Genomic DNA, 19387 nt, shown 5'->3' with positions numbered 1-19387 from the left:
TTAAACACCTATAACCCCATCCCCCCAAGCCCCCCCCCCTCCCCATGCTCCGCACACTAAACTCCTCCCCCACGACTGGGGGCCAGTCCCCCAGACCTCCAGACCTTCAGACCCCGAGACCCCCAGTCCTCCAGTCCTACAGACCTACAGACCTACAGACCTTAAGACCTCCGGCAGAATTCCGCTCCCTGCTCACCTGGCTGTGCTTCTGGCACCTGTACAGTCCCGCAGGATCAGAGAGTGTTTACAGACACGTACGTTTGGGTTATTACAAACCTTTTCACTTCAATGATATGATTCCAAGAAAATTCACGTTTTCCAGTATCTAGACTTTAAAGAATTTTGCATTTGAGAATTGTGAACAAAGCATCTTAAACGTATGAATCACGTGAAACAAGAACCATCTTCAGGACATTGACGAAAATATATGTCTCTTAAAATTGTAAGTAATCCTGCAGGAATTTTACGTTAAAGACAAGCTGAAATCAAAATTCACTTTTCCCTCAATTTAGTCAATTCTTCATAACCATATATTCCAAAACAATTTATAAAATTGCAATACTTGTGCATTTCCTTCTGTATACTGCTGCTCTAACTTCTGTTTCAGTTTGCCGTTAAAGTGTTTGAAAAGAAGCGTTGAGCCAGGAGAGAGGGGAGAGGAGGCCGGTTATCTCAGCCGTGTCCTAAAACTACGCACCGTCTACGAGACATACCGCTAGCTTATATCAGTATGTGATGTGCTCCCGACAACAGACCGTGAATACGCTGGATGAGAAAGTTAAGCTGGTGAAATGTTCACTCGGTGTAGTGGACTTAAAATCTGCCAAGATATATACACTCACTGAGCACTTTATTAGGAACGCCAACTTATTCATGCAATTATCTAATCAGCCAAGCGTGGGACAGCAGTGCAGTCATAAAATCATGCAGATTATAAGACCGTAGCATGATTGTTGGTACCAGACGGGCTGGTTTGACTCTCTGTAACTGCTGATCTCCAGGGATTTTCATGCACAACAGTCTCTAGACTTTACTCAGAATTGTGCGAAAAACTAAAAACATCCAGTGAGCAGCAGTTCTGCAGATAGAAGCGTGTTGTTAATGAGAGAGGTCAGAGGAGAATGGCCAGACCGGTCGAAGGTGACAGTAACGCAAATAACCACACATTACAACAGTGGTGTGCAGAAGAGTATCTCTGAACACACAGCGCATCATAACTCGAAGTGGATAGGCTACAGCAGCAGAAGACCCAATAAGTCTAAAAAATAAGTAATAAATACCTAATAAAGTGCTCACTGAGTGTATATTACCAGGGTTTAGCTTCTCTTTTTTTGTGTAGTAAGCACACTTTTCAGGAAGTAATCCATACTTCTTGGGGGGTCCATCAGAGAGGAACTGAGGATCTTTGGGTCCAATCACAGTCCTATAAATCAGAGAGGAACTGAGGATCTTTGGGTCCAATCACAGTCCAATAAATCAGAGAGGAAGAGGTGGGTGGCTTTTCATTTCTTACGACACTTCCGCAGCACCGTTGAATGTAGTGCGGAGAATATGAGACAGCCTGCAGTGTGTTTGGTGGACCGTACATATTTAGAGGACACAGTAGTCAGGAGACTGTTTCAGGGGTGGCCACACTGAGGGATTGCATTTATCATGATGGGATTTTAAGGTACACTACATTTAATATCGCCTCAACTTCCTCATCCAGTGCACTCGATGTATACAGTATACTCAACAGTAGGCCAGAAAGCAGTCACGATCCAGGGTCTCCAGGTAGCAGGAAGTGGCAGAGAACCCGGGATTGTGGCCCTCAAAGAACGGCACACAGGAAGTGATGCTCTACAGGAAGTTGGCGGTCTCTGAGGTTCCGCTGCCCAGGGGATTGTGGGTACTGGAGTCTTTTGTCCTGTCCCCTTTGTCGATCTGGAACTGGATGCCCTGGGCTGAGGAGTGCAGACAGTCTGAGCTCACAGGGAGGGGAGAAGACGGGGGCTTCTGGGTCCCATCCGAGTCCTGAGACAGGAAGAGCACGTCATTCTGTGTGTGTGTGTGTGTGTGTGTGTGTGTGTGTGTGTATGTGGTGTGTGTGTGTGTGTGTGTGTGTGTATGTGGTGTGTGTGTGTGTGTGTGTGTGTGTGAGAGTGTGTGTGTGTGTGTGTGTCTGTGTGTGTGTGTGTCTGTGTGGTGTGTGTGTGTGTGTGTGTGTGTGTGTGTGGTGTGTGTGTGTATGTGGTGTGTGTGTGTGTGTGTGAGACTTACCTCAGTGTTAGCAGCAGTCTGGGTGTCAGGAGTTGTGGGGGGGAGAGAGAAACACAGGGCAGTGGGAGAGAGAGAAACACAGGGCAGTGAGAGAGAGAGAAACACAGGGCAGTGAGAGAGAGAGAAACACAGGGCAGTGAGAGAGAGAGAAACACAGGGCAGTGAGAGAGAGAAACACAGGGCAGTGAGAGAGAGAGAGAAACACAGGGCAGTGAGAGAGAGAGAGAAACACAGGGCAGTGGGGGAGAGAGAAACACAGGGCAGTGAGGGAGAGAGAAACACAGGGCAGTGAGAGAGAGAGAAACACAGGGCAGTGAGAGAGAGAAACACAGGGCAGTGGGGGAGAGAGAAACACAGGGCAGTGGGAGAGAGAGAGAAACACAGGGCAGTGGGAGAGAGAGAGAAACACAGGTGTGTGTGTGTGTGTGTGTGTGTGTGTGTGTGTGTGTGTGAGACTTACCTCAGTGTTAGCAGCAGTCTGGGTGTCAGGAGTTGTTGCTTCTTTCTGGTCCTCCTTCACTGGCTCTGAAGCAGTGGGAGGTGCACTGTACATCACAGGGGTATAACCCTGATACACACACACACACACACACACACACACACAGAGGGCTCAGTCAGCAGCTGTAATTCCTACATGGTTCACTTAATTTATGCAATAATGAACCGTGACAGCGAGGGAGAGAGAAACAGGGCAGTGGGAGAGAAACACAGGGCAGTGGGGGAGAGAGAAACACAGGGCAGTGTGAGAGAGAGAAACACAGGGCAGTGGGAGAGAGAGAAACACAGGGCAGTGGGGGAGGGAGAAACACAGGGCAGTGGGAGAGAGAGAAACACAGGGCAGTGGGAGAGAAACACAGGGCAGTGGGGGAGAGAGAAACACAGGGCAGTGGGGGAGAGAGAGAAACACAGGGCAGTGGGAGAGAGAGAAACACAGGGCAGTGAGAGAGAGAGAAACACAGGGCAGTGGGGGAGAGAGAAACACAGGGCAGTGGGAGAGAGAGAAACACAGGGCAGTGGGAGAGAGAGAGAAACACAGGGCAGTGGGGGAGAGAGAAACACAGGGCAGTGGGAGAGAGAGAAACACAGGGCAGTGGGAGAGAAACACAGGGCAGTGGGGGAGAGAGAAACACAGGGCAGTGGGAGAGAGAGAGAGAAACACGGCAGTGGGAGAGAGAGAAACACAGGGCAGTGGGAGAGAGAGAAACACAGGGCAGTGGGGGAGAGAGAGAAACACAGGGCAGTGGGAGAGAGAGAGAAACACAGGGCAGTGGGAGAGAGAGAGAAACACAGGGCAGTGGGAGAGAGAGAAACACAGGGCAGTGGGGGAGAGAGAAACACAGGGCAGTGAGAGAGAGAGAGAAACACAGGGCAGTGGGGGAGAGAGAAACACAGGGCAGTGAGAGAGAGAGAAACACAGGGCAGTGGGAGAGAGAAACACAGGGCAGTGGGAGAGAGAGAAACACAGGGCAGTGGGAGAGAGAAACACAGGGCAGTGGGGGAGAGAGAAACACAGGGCAGTGAGAGAGAGAGAAACACAGGGCAGTGGGAGAGAGAGAGAAACACAGGGCAGTGGGAGAGAGAGAAACACAGGGCAGTGGGAGAGAGAGAGAAACACAGGGCAGTGGGAGAGAAACACAGGGCAGTGGGAGAGAGAGAAACACAGGGCAGTGGGAGAGAGAGAAACACAGGGCAGTGGGAGAGAGAGAGAGAAACACAGGGCAGTGGGGGAGAGAGAAACACAGGGCAGTGGGAGAGAGAGAAACACAGGGCAGTGGGAGAGAGAGAGAAACACAGGGCAGTGGGGGAGAGAGAAACACAGGGCAGTGAGAGAGAGAGAAACACAGGGCAGTGGGAGAGAGAGAGAAACACAGGGCAGTGGGAGAGAGAGAGAAACACAGGGCAGTGAGAGAGAGAGAGAAACACAGGGCAGTGGGAGAGAGAGAAACACAGGGCAGTGGGGGAGAGAGAGAAACACAGGGCAGTGGGAGAGAGAGAAACACAGGGCAGTGGGAGAGAGAGAAACACAGGGCAGTGGGAGAGAGAGAGAAACACAGGGCAGTGAGAGAGAGAGAGAAACACAGGGCAGTGAGAGAGAGAGAGAAACACAGGGCAGTGGGGGAGAGAGAAACACAGGGCAGTGGGGGAGAGAGAAACACAGGGCAGTGGGGGAGAGAGAGAAACACAGGGCAGTGAGAGAGAGAGAGAAACACAGGGCAGTGAGAGAGAGAGAGAAACACAGGGCAGTGGGGGAGAGAGAAACACAGGGCAGTGGGGGAGAGAGAAACACATGGCAGTGGGGGAGAGAGAAACACATGGCAGTGAGAGAGAGAGAGAAACACAGGGCAGTGGGAGAGAGAGAAACACATGGCAGTGAGAGAGAGAGAGAAACACAGGGCAGTGGGAGAGAGAGAAACACAGGGCAGTGGGAGAGAGAGAAACACAGGGCAGTGGGAGAGAGAGAAACACAGGGCAGTGAGAGAGAGAGAAACACAGGGCAGTGAGAGAGAGAGAAACACAGGGCAGTGAGAGAGAGAGAAACACAGGGCAGTGGGGGAGAGAGAAACACAGGGCAGTGAGAGAGAGAGAGAAACACAGGGCAGTGGGGGAGAGAGAAACACAGGGCAGTGGGAGAGAGAGAGAGAAACACAGGGCAGTAGGAGAGAGAGAAACACAGGGCAGTGAGAGAGAAAGAGAAACACAGGGCAGTGGGGGAGAGAGAGAAACACAGGGCAGTGGGAGAGAGAGAGAGAAACACAGGGCAGTGAGAGAGAGAGAGAGAAACACAGGGCAGTGGGGGAGAGAGAAACACAGGGCAGTGGGGGAGAGAGAAACACAGGGCAGTGAGAGAGAGAAACACAGGGCAGTGGGAGAGAGAGAAACACAGGGCAGTGAGAGAGAGAGAGAGAAACACAGGGCAGTGGGAGAGAGAGAGAGAAACACAGGGCAGTGGGAGAGAGAGAGAAACACAGGGCAGTGGGAGAGAGAGAGAAACACAGGGCAGTGGGGGAGAGAGAAACACAGGGCAGTGGGGGAGAGAGAAACACAGGGCAGTGAGAGAGAGAAACACAGGGCAGTGGGAGAGAGAGAGAAACACAGGGCAGTGAGAGAGAGAGAGAAACACAGGGCAGTGAGAGAGAGAGAGAAACACAGGGCAGTGGGGGAGAGAGAGAAACACAGGACAGTGGGAGATAGAGAAACACAGGGCAGTGGGAGAGAAAGAGAAACACAGGGCAGTGGGGGAGAGAGAAACACAGGGCAGTGGGAGAGAGAGAAACACAGGGCAGTGGGGGAGAGAGAGAAACACAGGGCAGTGGGAGAGAGAGAAACACAGGGCAGTGAGAGAGAGAGAGAAACAGGGCAGTGGGAGAGAGAGAAACACAGGGCAGTGGGAGAGAGAGAAACACAGGGCAGTGGGAGAGAGAGAAACACAGGGCAGTGGGGGAGAGAGAGAAACAGGGCAGTGAGAGAGAGAAACACAGGGCAGTGGGAGAGAGAGAAACACAGGGCAGTGGGAGAGAGAGAGAAACACAGGGCAGTGGGGGAGAGAGAGAAACACAGGGCAGTGGGAGAGAGAGAAACACAGGGCAGTGGGAGAGAGAGAAACACAGGGCAGTGGGAGAGAGAGAAACACAGGGCAGTGGGGGAGAGAGAAACACAGGGCAGTGAGAGAGAGAGAGAAACACAGGGCAGTGAGAGAGAGAGAAACACAGGGCAGTGGGGGAGAGAGAAACACAGGGCAGTGGGGGAGAGAGAAACACAGGGCAGTGAGAGAGAGAAACACAGGGCAGTGGGAGAGAGAGAAACACAGGGCAGTGAGAGAGAGAGAGAAACACAGGGCAGTGAGAGAGAGAGAGAAACACAGGGCAGTGGGGGAGAGAGAGAAACACAGGGCAGTGGGAGATAGAGAAACACAGGGCAGTGGGAGAGAAAGAGAAACACAGGGCAGTGGGGGAGAGAGAAACACAGGGCAGTGGGAGAGAGAGAGAAACACAGGGCAGTGAGAGAGAGAGAAACACAGGGCAGTGGGGGAGAGAGAAACACAGGGCAGTGGGAGAGAGAGAAACACAGGGCAGTGGGAGAGAGAGAGAAACACAGGGCAGTGGGAGAGAGAGAAACACAGGGCAGTGGGAGAGAGAGAAACACAGGGCAGTGGGAGAGAGAGAAACACAGGGCAGTGGGAGAGAGAGAGAAACACAGGGCAGTGGGAGAGAGAGAGAAACACAGGGCAGTGAGAGAGAGAGAGAAACACAGGGCAGTGGGAGAGAGAGAGAAACACAGGGCAGTGGGAGAGAGAGAAACACAGGGCAGTGGGGGAGAGAGAGAAACAGGGCAGTGAGAGAGAGAGAAACACAGGGCAGTGGGGGAGAGAGAGAAACACAGGGCAGTGAGGGAGAGAGAGAAACACAGGGCAGTGAGAGAGAGAGAGAAACACAGGGCAGTGGGAGAGAGAGAGAAACACAGGGCAGTGGGGGAGAGAGAGAAACACAGGACAGTGGGAGATAGAGAAACACAGGGCAGTGGGAGAGAAAGAGAAACACAGGGCAGTGGGGGAGAGAGAAACACAGGGCAGTGGGAGAGAGAGAAACACAGGGCAGTGAGAGATAGAGAAACACAGGGCAGTGGGAGAGAGAAACACAGGGCAGTGGGAGAGAGAGAAACACAGGGCAGTGGGAGAGAGAAACACAGGGCAGTGGGAGAGAGAGAAACACAGGGCAGTGGGAGAGAGAGAAACACAGGGCAGTGAGAGAGAGAGGAACACAGGGCAGTGGGGGAGAGAGAAACACAGGGCAGTGAGAGAGAGAAACACAGGGCAGTGGGAGAGAGAGAAACACAGGGCAGTGGGAGAGAGAGAAACACAGGGCAGTGAGAGAGAGAGAAACACAGGGCAGTGGGGGAGAGAGAAACACAGGGCAGTGAGAGAGAGAAACACAGGGCAGTGGGGGAGAGAGAAACACAGGGCAGTGGGGGAGAGAGAAACACAGGGCAGTGGGGGAGAGAGAAACACAGGGCAGTGGGAGAGAGAGAAACACAGGGCAGTGGGAGAGAGAGAAACACAGGGCAGTGGGAGAGAGAGAGAAACACAGGGCAGTGAGAGAGAGAGAAACACAGGGCAGTGGGGGAGAGAGAAACACAGGGCAGTGGGGGAGAGAGAAACACAGGGCAGTGAGAGAGAGAGAGAGAAACACAGGGCAGTGAGAGAGAGAGAAACACAGGGCAGTGAGAGAGAGAAACACAGGGCAGTGGGGGAGAGAGAAACACAGGGCAGTGGGAGAGAGAGAGAGAAACACAGGGCAGTGAGAGAGAGAGAAACACAGGGCAGTGAGAGAGAGAGAGAGAAACACAGGGCAGTGGGGGAGAGAAACACAGGGCAGTGAGAGAGAGAGAGAAACACAGGGCAGTGGGGGAGAGAAACACAGGGCAGTGGGAGAGAGAGAGAGAAACACAGGGCAGTGGGGGAGAGAGAAACACAGGGCAGTGAGAGAGAGAAACACAGGGCAGTGGGGGAGAGAGAAACACAGGGCAGTGGGGGAGAGAGAAACACAGGGCAGTGGGAGAGAGAGAAACACAGGGCAGTGGGAGAGAGAGAAACACAGGGCAGTGGGAGAAAGAAACACAGGGCAGTGGGGGAGAGAGAGAAACACAGGGCAGTGGGGGAGAGAGAAACACAGGGCAGTGGGGGAGAGAGAAACACAGGGCAGTGAGAGAGAGAAACACAGGGCAGTGGGAGAGAGAGAGAGAAACACAGGGCAGTGAGAGAGAGAAACACAGGGCAGTGGGAGAGAGAAACACAGGGCAGTGGGGGAGAGAGAGAAACACAGGGCAGTGGGAGAGAGAGAGAGAAACACAGGGCAGTGGGAGAGAGAAACACAGGGCAGTGAGAGAGAGAGAAACACAGGGCAGTGGGGGAGAGAGAAACACAGGGCAGTGGGGGAGAGAGAAACACAGGGCAGTGGGGGAGAGAGAAACACAGGGTAGTGGGGGAGAGAGAAACACAGGGCAGTGGGAGAGAGAGAGAAACACAGGGCAGTGGGAGAGAGAGAGAGAAACACAGGGCAGTGGGAGAGAGAGAGAGAAACACAGGGCAGTGGGGGAGAGAGAAACACAGGGCAGTGGGAGAGAGAGAAACACAGGGCAGTGGGAGAGAGAGAAACACAGGGCAGTGGGAGAGAGAGAGAAACACAGGGCAGTGAGAGAGAGAGAAACACAGGGCAGTGGGGGAGAGAGAAACACAGGGCAGTGGGGGAGAGAGAAACACAGGGCAGTGAGAGAGAGAGAGAAACACAGGGCAGTGAGAGAGAGAGAAACACAGGGCAGTGAGAGAGAGAAACACAGGGCAGTGGGGGAGAGAGAAACACAGGGCAGTGGGCGAGAGAGAGAGAAACACAGGGCAGTGAGAGAGAGAGAAACACAGGGCAGTGAGAGAGAGAGAGAGAGAAACACAGGGCAGTGGGGGAGAGAAACACAGGGCAGTGAGAGAGAGAGAGAAACACAGGGCAGTGGGGGAGAGAAACACAGGGCAGTGGGAGAGAGAGAGAGAAACACAGGGCAGTGGGGGAGAGAGAAACACAGGGCAGTGAGAGAGAGAAACACAGGGCAGTGGGAGAGAGAGAAACACAGGGCAGTGGGAGAGAGAAACACAGGGCAGTGGGGGAGAGAGAAACACAGGGCAGTGAGAGAGAGAAACACAGGGCAGTGGGGGAGAGAGAAACACAGGGCAGTGAGAGAGAGAGAAACACAGGGCAGTGGGAGAGAGAGAAACACAGGGCAGTGAGAGAGAGAGAAACACAGGGCAGTGGGGGAGAGAGAGAGAAACACAGGGCAGTGGGGGAGAGAGAAACACAGGGCAGTGGGAGAGAGGGAAACCGGGCAGTGGGGGCTGATTGGCTTTGCTCACCGCAGTCTGATAGCCTGGGTTCCACTGGGGCTGGGGTCCAGGGCTCGGTGGGGGGTACATGCTGGGCTGCAAAAACAAAGACAGCATCAGACTGTCACACGAACAAACACACACTCCTGCAACCTGCGCACACACTCCCGCAACCTGCGTACACACTCCCGTAACCTGCACACACACACCTGCATCCTGCGCACACATATGCACACCTGCATCCTGTGCACCCACACACCTGCATCCTGCGCACACATATGCACACCTGCATCCTGCACACACACACACCTGCATCCTGCGCACACATATGCACACCAGCATCCTGCACACACACACGCACACCTGCATCCTGCGCACACGCACACCTGCATCCTGCACACACACATACAAGATTGTCTGGAACGCTCTGGAATGAGCCGACTTAACCGTCCCCTGAAGCTCAACCTCGACAAGCTTGAGCAGTCCCTCACAGAGGCTCCCTAACCCAAGCACTCTCAGTCGCCGTTGATGGAACTCCAGTGACTGCCATCTGCTCTCTTCAAAAAGCAAGTTGCAGCAGCATCAAGATGCGGCAGATTCCTTCTGTAGAACATCAGGAGGACCATTCGACATACTCCACACAGCTACTCATCTGGGCTATGGTAATCGCCCGACTAGATGCAACTGCAACTCCCTGCTGCAACTCCATGCAGCAACTCCCTGCTTCCCTGCTGCAACTCCCTGCTTCCCTGCAGCAACTTGTCTGCCAGCCTACGCCCTCCAGCTACTACAGCTCATCCTGACTCGCCTTCAACCTTCCTATGTTCTTGCATGTCACGCCCCTGCTAAGGTCACTCCACTAGCTACCAGTCGCTGCCAGGATCAGATTCAAAGTCCTGTTTCGGGCCAATGCTGCAGCCAAGCAGATGGCCCCTCCCCACCTGCATAACATCATTCAACCCTATACTTCAGATAAAGGGTCTGTGGATGAAAATGTCATGTCTGAATAATCCCCAAACCTACCACACTGGGGGGATTTGGGCCATAGTATGGTTGCTGTGGTCCGACCCAGTTCTGTGGAGGACCAGCCGGTCCAGCCCAGTTTGGTGGAGGACCAGCCGGGCCGGTCCAGTTCTGTGGTGGTCCACCTGGTCCAGCCCAGTTTGGTGGAGGACCAGCCGGGCCGGTCCAGTTCTGTGGTGGTCCACCTGGTCCGGCCCAGTTCGGTGGAGGACCAGCTGGATCAGTCCAGTTCGGGGGTGGTCCTGATGGGTCAGTCCAGTTTGCATTGCTGGGATCATTGGGAGTTGGATGATAGAAAACCTGAAACACAGAAAGCAGCACCAAAGCACGCATGTAAACCTTACACACCCTCCACAAGAAACACACATACACACTATTTATGTACACAGACGAACATTATGACCACCTGCCTGTATCACACATACACACTATTTATGTACACAGATGAACATTATGACCACCTGCCTGTATCACACATACACACTGTTTATGTACACAGACGAACATTATGACCACCTGCCTGTATCACACATACACACTGTTTATGTACACAGACGAACATTATGACCACCTGCCTGTATCACACATACACACTGTTTATGTACACAGATGAACATTATGACCACCTGCCTGTATCACACATACACACTGTTTATGTACACAGATGAACATTATGACCACCTGCCTGTATCACACATACACACTATTTATGTACACAGATGAACATTATGACCACCTGCCTGTATCACACATACACACTGTTTATGTACACAGATGAACATTATGACCACCTGCCTGTATCACACATACACACTGTTTATGTACACAGATGAACATTATGACCACCTGCCTGTATCACACATACACACTGTTTATGTACACAGATGAACATTATGACCACCTGCCTGTATCACACATACACACTGTTTATGTACACAGATGAACATTATGACCACCTGGCTGTTTGCTGTTGGTCGTCTGCGTGCCGCATAAACTGCTCTGACCCAAACACTTCACGCCTGCCTGGTTCTCCCACATCCAACACGTAGACTACGAGAACCAACGGCTTGCTTACTGTCTAATATATCCCCCACCTTCATATGTGCCTTTGTTACGAGATAATCAACGTTATTCTCTTCATCTGTGAGTGGTAATAAAGCTTTGGTTCATTGGTGTACACATGGACTGGAACATTTATATTTTTATATGCACACACACACACACACATATACAGAGACATGCACATACACACACCTGGCCCTCTCCGTTGGGCTGGTCAGGGGATTGCGCCTCTCCCTGAATATGGGGGCTCTTCTTCTTGCAGCACTTCTTCTTCCTCACGCAGCAGAAGATGCCCCCCCCCACGCCCAGCAGGGCCAGCAGGCCCAGGTAGGGGTTCCCTGACGTGTCCTCAGAGTCTGCGGGGGGGGGTTACATCACCATCAGTATCCGCTTTAGGGCAGAAACCCACCGCAATACATGTAATGCCCTAAGACATGATATAAGTCAGCGCTTCAAAGCAAGTTATGAAACAAGTTTGGGTAATGACACCAAGTGTGGTAATGACGCTGATTTTATTGCAGACGTGGGTCAACTGTTTTGGATTCAAATATTTTCCTAAGCTTTACTGAGCTTGTCTGATGCATTGGAACCAATGGAATACTCTCACATATCCTGGTCCTCTTTGGTTTGTTCAATTGCACCAGGCAAGATCAATCGAGGACTGGAAAGTATTTGAATCCAAAATAATTATGTGTTTGGCCCTGGTCTGGTATGTTGGTAATGATGCTGAGTGTGTTGGTAATGATGCGGTGTGCTAGGTGTGTTGGTAGTGATGCTGGGTGTGTTGGTAATGATGCTGGGTGTTGGTAATGACAGTGTGTTGGTAATGATGCTGAGTGTTGGTAATGACAGAGTGTGTTGGTAATGATGTTGAGTGTTGGTAATGACAGAGTGTGTTGGTAATGAGGCTGAGTGTTGGTAATTTTTTACATTTCCATTTTTGTCATTTGGCAGACACTTTTAATCCAAAGCGACTTACAAGTGCATAGGTTATACCACAAGTCAAGACATCACATCCAGAACTAGGAAAATACACATGGAATGCTGTTCTAAAAGTCATTCCACCACTGAGGAACCAGAACGGAAAGCAGGCGTGAACGTGCAGCTCGACCGCCAGGTGCACGTAGAGAGGGAATGACAGAGTGTGTTGGTAATGATGCTGAGTGTTGGTAATGACAGAGTGTGTTGGTAATGACGGGTAACTGACCGCTGACTCGCAGCCGGGTGCTGGACACCAGGTTGAGGTGTCGGTCGCGCAGCTCATACTGCCCACTGTCCTGCAGGTTCAGTTCCTCCAGGACGATCCTGGTCAGGCCCAGCTGGAGCCGGTCCTGGTAGGTGGAGTCCGTGGTGTCCAGCTTCCCCAGCCGCACCAGGCTGAAGTTCTCCTCCATGCCCTCCGGCCTGAAGGACAGCCCCACGTCAGCCAGCGGCACACGCAGCGGGATGCTCATCGAGCCGTTCACATGGCGGTCCAAATACTGACGCTCCTCTGAGGGAGGACAGGAAACAGAGGAACAGAGGAGAGAGGGGGGGAGACACAGTGAGTGCTGTGTTTCAAACTCAAAGATAGAGAGAACTGAATATACAGAGGTTAAGAAGAAGCTTTTACTAGTTCACGACTCGATTGTGAGCATCGATAGACAGTTGCATTTCATACAGCGATTTTCTCATCCTCAGAGTGCTTTACAGCATGCTGCACATTTCACTTCCATTTTAACATTGGAAATTTTACACATTTTAATTCCCCCATCCATGTCACATCCTCCTTTTATCCCTTCAACAACTATCAGATGACACAGCGGCCCCTCTTGGCAAAGGGTACACGGTCAGCTACTTTTAACATTCATACCAGAACAAAGGGGAGAGGGAGGGAATTGGGGTAAAGAATGGGCCGCTGTTGATTTAAACGCGGACACAACTGGACCCTCCCGTCCCACCCGGCTGGCCCTACCTCTGACGGTGAGAATGACGGAGGACAGGATGTGGTTGGTGATGTCGTGCTGCGTGTACTTCCCCTGGTCCTCGTAGGTCACGCCCTCCAGCATCCAGCGCCTGCCGTCAGAGCGGCCGGTTCTCCACTGGCTGGCCCCCGGGTCCTGGACGTTCCACACCGCCACGGGGGCAAACTGTGTGTCCAGCGGGGAGAAGTACAGCACCGCCGCCCGCCGGGAGAGCGGGATCACTAGATCCCGCCCGTAGGCCAGCTGCGTCCGGTTCTCTATCCGCAGGCCATCTGGGCACAGACAGGGAGCGGTTTACATGTAAATACAGTGCAGTGGTGGATGGTGTTTTAGCACAGTTTACATGTAAATACAGTGCAGTGGTGGATGGTGTTTTAGCACAGTTTACATGTAAATACAGTGCAGTGGTGGATGGTATTTTAGCACAGTTTACATGTAAATACAGTGCAGTGGTGGATGGTGTTTTAGCACAGTTTACATGTAAATACAGTGCAGTGGTGGATGGTGTTTTAGCACAGTTTACATGTAAATACAGTGCAGTGGTGGATGGTGTTTTAGCACAGTTTACATGTAAATACAGTGCAGTGGTGGATGGTGTTCTAGCACAGTTTACATGTAAATACAGTGCAGTGGTGGATGGTGTTTTAGCACAGTTTACCTGTAAATACAGTGCAGTGGTGGATGGTGTTTTAGCACAGCTTACACGAAAATACAGTAGTGCAGATCAGTCTGGTTTAGTACAGTTTACAGGTAGTTTCAGGAACAGTTTATTTTAATCAGATTTTCTGAAACTTACCAACAGAGAAGGTGGCTGCAAGCAGTATCCAGACCAGCATTGCCTGTGAAGAGAACAATAAGAGAGATTTGAGCAACAAACTTAAGTCAGGAAAGAAAGCGTGATTAAAATATCTTATCTTCTGCGGTCGTAGCAGTTGGTCGTTGAGATTTATTGCGTTTTGGGATGGGGGTCGTCTGATGTGTGGCTACGGGAGGAGGATACTCTTACACACAGCCTTTATACGGTCGGCTATGTACAGAAGCGCAAGCACGAGGATGGATAAATCAATCCATTCATTTTGAAAAAATGCCTACATAAATTAAAAGTAGGCCTACATTAATTAAAGTAACTATGCGAAATACCAAATTCGTGGAAGAATCGCACTTGTTTTGTCATGTTTAAAAATAGCGTACACGGTAAGCTACAGTTGGCTATAAAGTAGAGATGCGTGCAGTTAGATACTCGTGTGGTGACGGCGTATCTGCCAGTACAAATGTGCTGATTTTCTTCTTCAACTGTACACGGCAATGTTGAATTTAATTAAGTTACTATTTTATTTTATACTGGAGTAAACGATACATCTCGGTTACTTTGCATACCATACGTAACCTGGCGTAATTAAGGCATTTATTATTGCATTTAGGCTATGAGTTATTTTCTTTAATCGTTACAATCTAAATACAAGATTTGAAACTAACGAGTTCAATTCCTGAGAACCATTGATTTTTTTCCCCGCAAGCGTTTCATAGATTAAAAGAATCCAGCCAAATTAACCCAGAGCCTCCGAAGGGCGTTCCCCCAACGTGCCAACAAATAGCCTAATCAACAAAACGAATGGATGATAATTCATACATGATATTCATATATCCGAGTCTACATACAACGAGCACAATTATTAAATATATATGTGCAGTTAAATCTTAATTCGACTAACCCGTTTTACAATATTCTGCACAATATTAGGCTACCATGGCTACGGCCATGCAGTTATTCAATGGACAAAAGACGGGTGAAACCCAGTTTTACAATCGGAAGACCGAACAGTTTAATTAAACCTATGCGCAACAAATTCGCACACAATGGAGAATGCGCAGCTACCTGACTGGTTTATCTGGTGGTTAGTGACAATATCTAAAATGGAGGTTAGGCAAGTTTATGAACATATGATAGCATCTATTTCTCTATCTAAATCCATGCGGCGCATCGTCTTTAACAACCGCAGATATAGACTACTCACGATAATGCGTGTTAGTTGATTCTTGTATGCTCGATGTTTAAAATAATACGCTGAAATGACGCCTTACTGGTAACTAGAGCACAGGAGAAATGGTGAAACACAATTATAGACGAGGAGCAGAGCCCCCTCAGACCCCCACTCTACCCGTCTGGAATTCTTTACAGTCTTAACTAGCCCGAAACACGTGACCAGCCACAATGTAAATTTTAGCGTTGCATTTTTCTTATCTTTTATATTCAAACTAGGTTGGCTGGATGTTTAGAGAGATATCTGCACTATCGTTTTACAATGTTTGAAATTGTATATTTTCAGCGTATGAAAAAAGTGTATTTACATGTAGCACAAAGCCAACTCTAGAATCTAACATTAACCTCAAAACGTTCCTTTAGATATTCATGCAGACAATAAATTGAATACAACATTACAATTTAAAACTGTTTACTAGTAAATGCAAAAGCTGCGCTATGTATAATTTAGCATTTAGGCTAGCGCACTTTGTAAATTAAATCTCAATTTGTGATTCTCAACCTAAGAAATGCTACTGGTACATCTCTGGAAAACGAAGGAAGTTTGGGAACCAATGATACCAACAGTGTCGCCATGATAAGAACTCACAAATCGAAAATATGCCTGTCAATACTGTCCTCTACTGACAGAATAAATAACTACATCCATCTCCATTCTCCATTTTACTTCGAGATTGAGGACGATAGTAGCTATAGGCTAATATCAGCATAAACTGTGTCGACTACTCGGTCTGTGTGGATAAGGGGTTAATCATACAAACATTACATGCACTGACTGTTGCACCAAACTATGATAACAATAATGATAGACACGACTTTGAGTCGTATCAACTTTACACGGAATAGTCTACAAAATGTTTGTTAAATAATAAATAAATAAATCTCAAAAGGACATATTTGGCACAGCTTTGAACACGCAAACAGATATGCCTTAATGTGTTATTTTCTGACTTTTATCAAGTCATTCCCCGAAAAGAAACGTGACATTGAAATTCACAAATTAATCGCTGTCGTGTTGGTTCCACAGGTTTATTGCCAGCTCGGCCGATGTGGAGGTGGAGTTGGAGGATACGTGCTATCCCATCATGCAAAGGGAAACGCGGTAACGTTCGGCACGCAGCGTGTACGATCCTGCTGCAGAACTAAGAAAACCCGCAAAAATAAATAATAAGCGTTAAGAAATAGACGGCAGAAGAATTTCACAAGTTAGTGAACGATTTATCGGGGCGTACAAATTTGCCTTCTAGTTACTGTCATTATTGGACCGATCAAACGGCGCTTTAAGGAAGATGTCTTTAGTTTGTGCAAGTAAGTTCAAATGAATTGGCCTAGGCTAGGAGAAATGCAATCCACGAACTGTTGAAATGTGAATTATTGTGTCGTGGTGTTTTATCGACGTTTAGTTGATTCGCTTTAACTCACCAATTAAGATCAATACTTTTCTGATAACTAGAGTTTGCTAACATTGCAGCTAAGTTAATTCTAACCGGTGTTGGTTGGCTAGCATTAGCTCATTAGCTCGGCAAGGCAGCTAGTTTTACATTAAACTTGGGTCCATTGAGGAAAATAACTGTTTGATTTGAACTTATATGTTTGGCAGTTTGGACGTAGCAAGTGTTGGACAGTGATTAGCAAGCTAACGTTCGACCTCGGCATGATTTTGCTTCAGACCTGTTGCCGTTTATCTCGGACATTGGAGTCTTCCCCAGCATGCTTTGCTGTTACCGTGATAAACATTTCACTGAACTACAGTGTAGTGAAGTCCAGATGTATGTAAATTAACCGCCGTGTATAGGAAGTATACTATACCTTAATACCATTACGAGTGGCTGAAGTCACAGGTAAATGTGCAGATTAAATGTACATTAGCTACATTAGCTAAAAACTGCATATCAGTGTGGCTAACAGGAATTCAAAAGTTTAAGTTGTCCGTTCCGGCATAAACAGGTGGTCAAATCATACTATCAGTCCACTGGTATCATAAAAATGAAATGGTATGATTACGGTCCTGTACTGATGGTCTGACCTCCACCCCACAGTCTCAAACGAGGTGCCGGAGCGCCCCTGTTTGTCGCCGGTCTCTAACCAGGTGTTTGAGCGCCGGCTCATTGAGAAGTACATCGCTGAGAATGGAGCTGACCCCATCAACGGCCAACCACTGTCCGAGGAACAGCTCATCGACATCAAGGGTAAGTTGTGTGTGTGTGTGTGTGTGTGTGTGTGTGTGTGTGTGTGTGTTTGTGTGAGAGAGTACACACACACACACATACAACATTACATCCAAAGTAATCGTGATCACAGATGAGGAAGTGTAATTTCCACTTGATTTCTCAAGAATTTGCAGTTTTCTAAAGGATTTATACAGTGTTTTACATAGTTTGTCTGATTCCTGTGTGAGTAGCACACCGTGAGTGTGCTGTGAGTGTGTGTGTGTGTGTGTGTGTGTGTGTGTGTGTGTGTGTGTGTGACTAGTCTCTGATTTGTCTTCTTCAGTTTCCCACCCTGTCCGGCCCAAGGCTCCTTCTGCCACCAGCATTCCTGCCATCCTCAAAGCCCTGCAGGATGAGTGGGTGAGTGAACTATATTGTCTCTCTCAGTGTAATGTGAATGTCTCTCGCCCAGGCTCTCTCTCTCTCTCTCTCTCTGTGTGTAATGTGAATGTCTCTCGCCCAGGCTCTCTCTCTCTCTCTCTCTCTCTCTCTCTCTCTCTCAGTGTAATGTGAATGTCTCTCTCTCTCTCTCTCTCTCTCTCTCTCTCTCTCTCTCTCTCTCTCTCTCTCTCTCTCTCTCTCTCTCTCTCTCTCTCTCTCTCAGTGTAATGTGAATGTCTCTCGCCCAGGCTCTCTCTCTCTCTCTCTCTCTCTCTCTCTCTCTCTCTCTCTCTCTCTCTCTCTCTCTCTCTCTCTCTCTCTCTCTCAGTGTAATGTGAATGTCTCTCGCCCAGGACGCGGTGATGCTGCACAGCTTCACTCTGAGGCAGCAGCTCCAGACGACGCGGCAGGAGCTCTCTCACGCCCTGTACCAGCACGACGCCGCCTGCAGGGTCATCGCCCGCCTCACCAAGGAGGTGACCGCCGCCCGAGAGGGTAAGAGCGCCCCCCTCTATCCCCCCCTCTGTGCCCCCCCATCTATCCCCCCCTCTGTGCCCCCCCATCTATCCCCCCCTCTGTGCCCCCCCCATCTATCCCCCTCTCTGTGCCCCCCATCTATCCCCCTCTCTGTGCCCCCCATCTATCCCCCCCTCTGTGCCCCCCATCTATCCCCCCATCTATCCCCCCCTCTGTGCCCCCCCATCTATCCCCCTCTCTGTGCCCCCCATCTATCCCCCCCTCTGTGCCCCCCTCTGTCCCCCTCTCTGTCTCTCCCTCTGCCCTCCCCCTCTCTGTCTCTCCCTCTCCTTCTCCCCCCACACTCTGTCTCTTTTCCTCTCTCCATGTCCCTCTCTCCACCCCTTCCCTCTGTATGTACATATACAGTGCTCTGATTGGCCTTCCTCTCTCTGTATGTAAATATACAGTGCTCTGATTGGCCTTCCTCTCTCTGTATGTAAATATACAGTGCTCTGATTGGCCTTCCTCTCTCTCTAGCTTTGGCCACCCTGAAGCCCCAGGCTGGGCTGGTTGTGCCCCAGACTGTCCCCGCCTCTCAGCCAGCGGCTGCGGTGAGTCATTGGTCCAAACACATGTCCGTCACAGGATTATCCAATGGGGGAGTGCGATCCTGGGAAAGTGGAAGAGGGTGGAAACATTAGAAATAAACTAGCGCAATATAGTTGCGAGGAAGGACTTAAGATGCTTAAGATCTCTTCAAGGGGGTAGGATGAGTTCGGTTAGCAGAGCGAGGGGGTATAAATGGAAATTGGAAAGGATAAATTCCACACAGATATTGGGAAGTAGTTTTTCACACAGTCTTCAGTATGGAATAATTCGCCAGGACATGTAGTGGAGGCAGAAACATTGGTTTTCAAGACCAGTCCTGATATGGTGCTAGTTACTATTTCACTTTTAGTTACTCTGCAGTAAGTACACTTTGTGACGTGTAAAGTGGATGCTGGTGTAAAATGATTTCCTCTCCCCAGGCTGGTGGTGGTGAGCTGATGGAGGTGAGCGAGCAGGTGGGAATGACCCCTGAAGTCATCCAGAAGGTAAGAGACCTCCACCAATGGGGTACCAT

The 19387-nt window shown here is 49.8% G+C and overlaps 2 protein-coding genes across 4 annotated transcripts in view; one reads left to right on the top strand and one right to left on the bottom strand.

Annotated features, from left to right (window-relative positions):
* Nucleotides 1-55: 55 nt before the first annotated feature.
* The window catches only part of wu:fc21g02, a 28756-nt gene continuing 9424 nt past the window's right edge, over nt 56-19387 (bottom strand). Inside the window, exons 1-10 of one of the 3 annotated variants that reach the window (XM_061245888.1) lie at nt 15189-15513; nt 13970-14012; nt 13164-13445; nt 12417-12701; nt 11402-11565; nt 10148-10447; nt 9155-9220; nt 2720-2827; nt 2260-2277; nt 56-2013 (exon numbers count right to left, since the gene is read on the bottom strand). In XM_061245888.1, the coding sequence (XP_061101872.1) occupies nt 1840-2013; nt 2260-2277; nt 2720-2827; nt 9155-9220; nt 10148-10447; nt 11402-11565; nt 12417-12701; nt 13164-13445; nt 13970-14009 (1437 nt within the window). In that variant the 5' untranslated portion in view covers nt 14010-14012; nt 15189-15513 and the 3' untranslated portion in view covers nt 56-1839. Of the gene's footprint in view, nt 2014-2259; nt 2278-2719; nt 2828-9154; nt 9221-10147; nt 10448-11401; nt 11566-12416; nt 12702-13163; nt 13446-13969; nt 14013-15188; nt 15514-19387 lie in introns of those variants that run through there. The other 2 variants (XM_061245886.1, XM_061245887.1) reach the window with 2 other exon arrangements.
* prpf19 (pre-mRNA processing factor 19) overlaps nt 16259-19387 on the top strand; it is an 8947-nt gene continuing 5818 nt past the window's right edge. Inside the window, exons 1-6 of the mRNA XM_061245776.1 lie at nt 16259-16522; nt 17254-17403; nt 17708-17784; nt 18159-18300; nt 18802-18875; nt 19293-19358. Of these exons, the coding sequence (XP_061101760.1) occupies nt 16504-16522; nt 17254-17403; nt 17708-17784; nt 18159-18300; nt 18802-18875; nt 19293-19358 (528 nt within the window). The 5' untranslated portion in view covers nt 16259-16503. The remainder of the gene's footprint in view (nt 16523-17253; nt 17404-17707; nt 17785-18158; nt 18301-18801; nt 18876-19292; nt 19359-19387) is intronic.

The sequence above is a fragment of the Conger conger genome, chromosome 6 (assembly GCF_963514075.1).
Source record: "Conger conger chromosome 6, fConCon1.1, whole genome shotgun sequence".
In the NCBI taxonomy this organism is placed as follows: domain Eukaryota; kingdom Metazoa; phylum Chordata; class Actinopteri; order Anguilliformes; family Congridae; genus Conger; species Conger conger.
The sequence above is the reverse complement of the archived record's forward strand: the minus strand, read 5'-3'. Positions and strand labels throughout refer to the sequence as shown.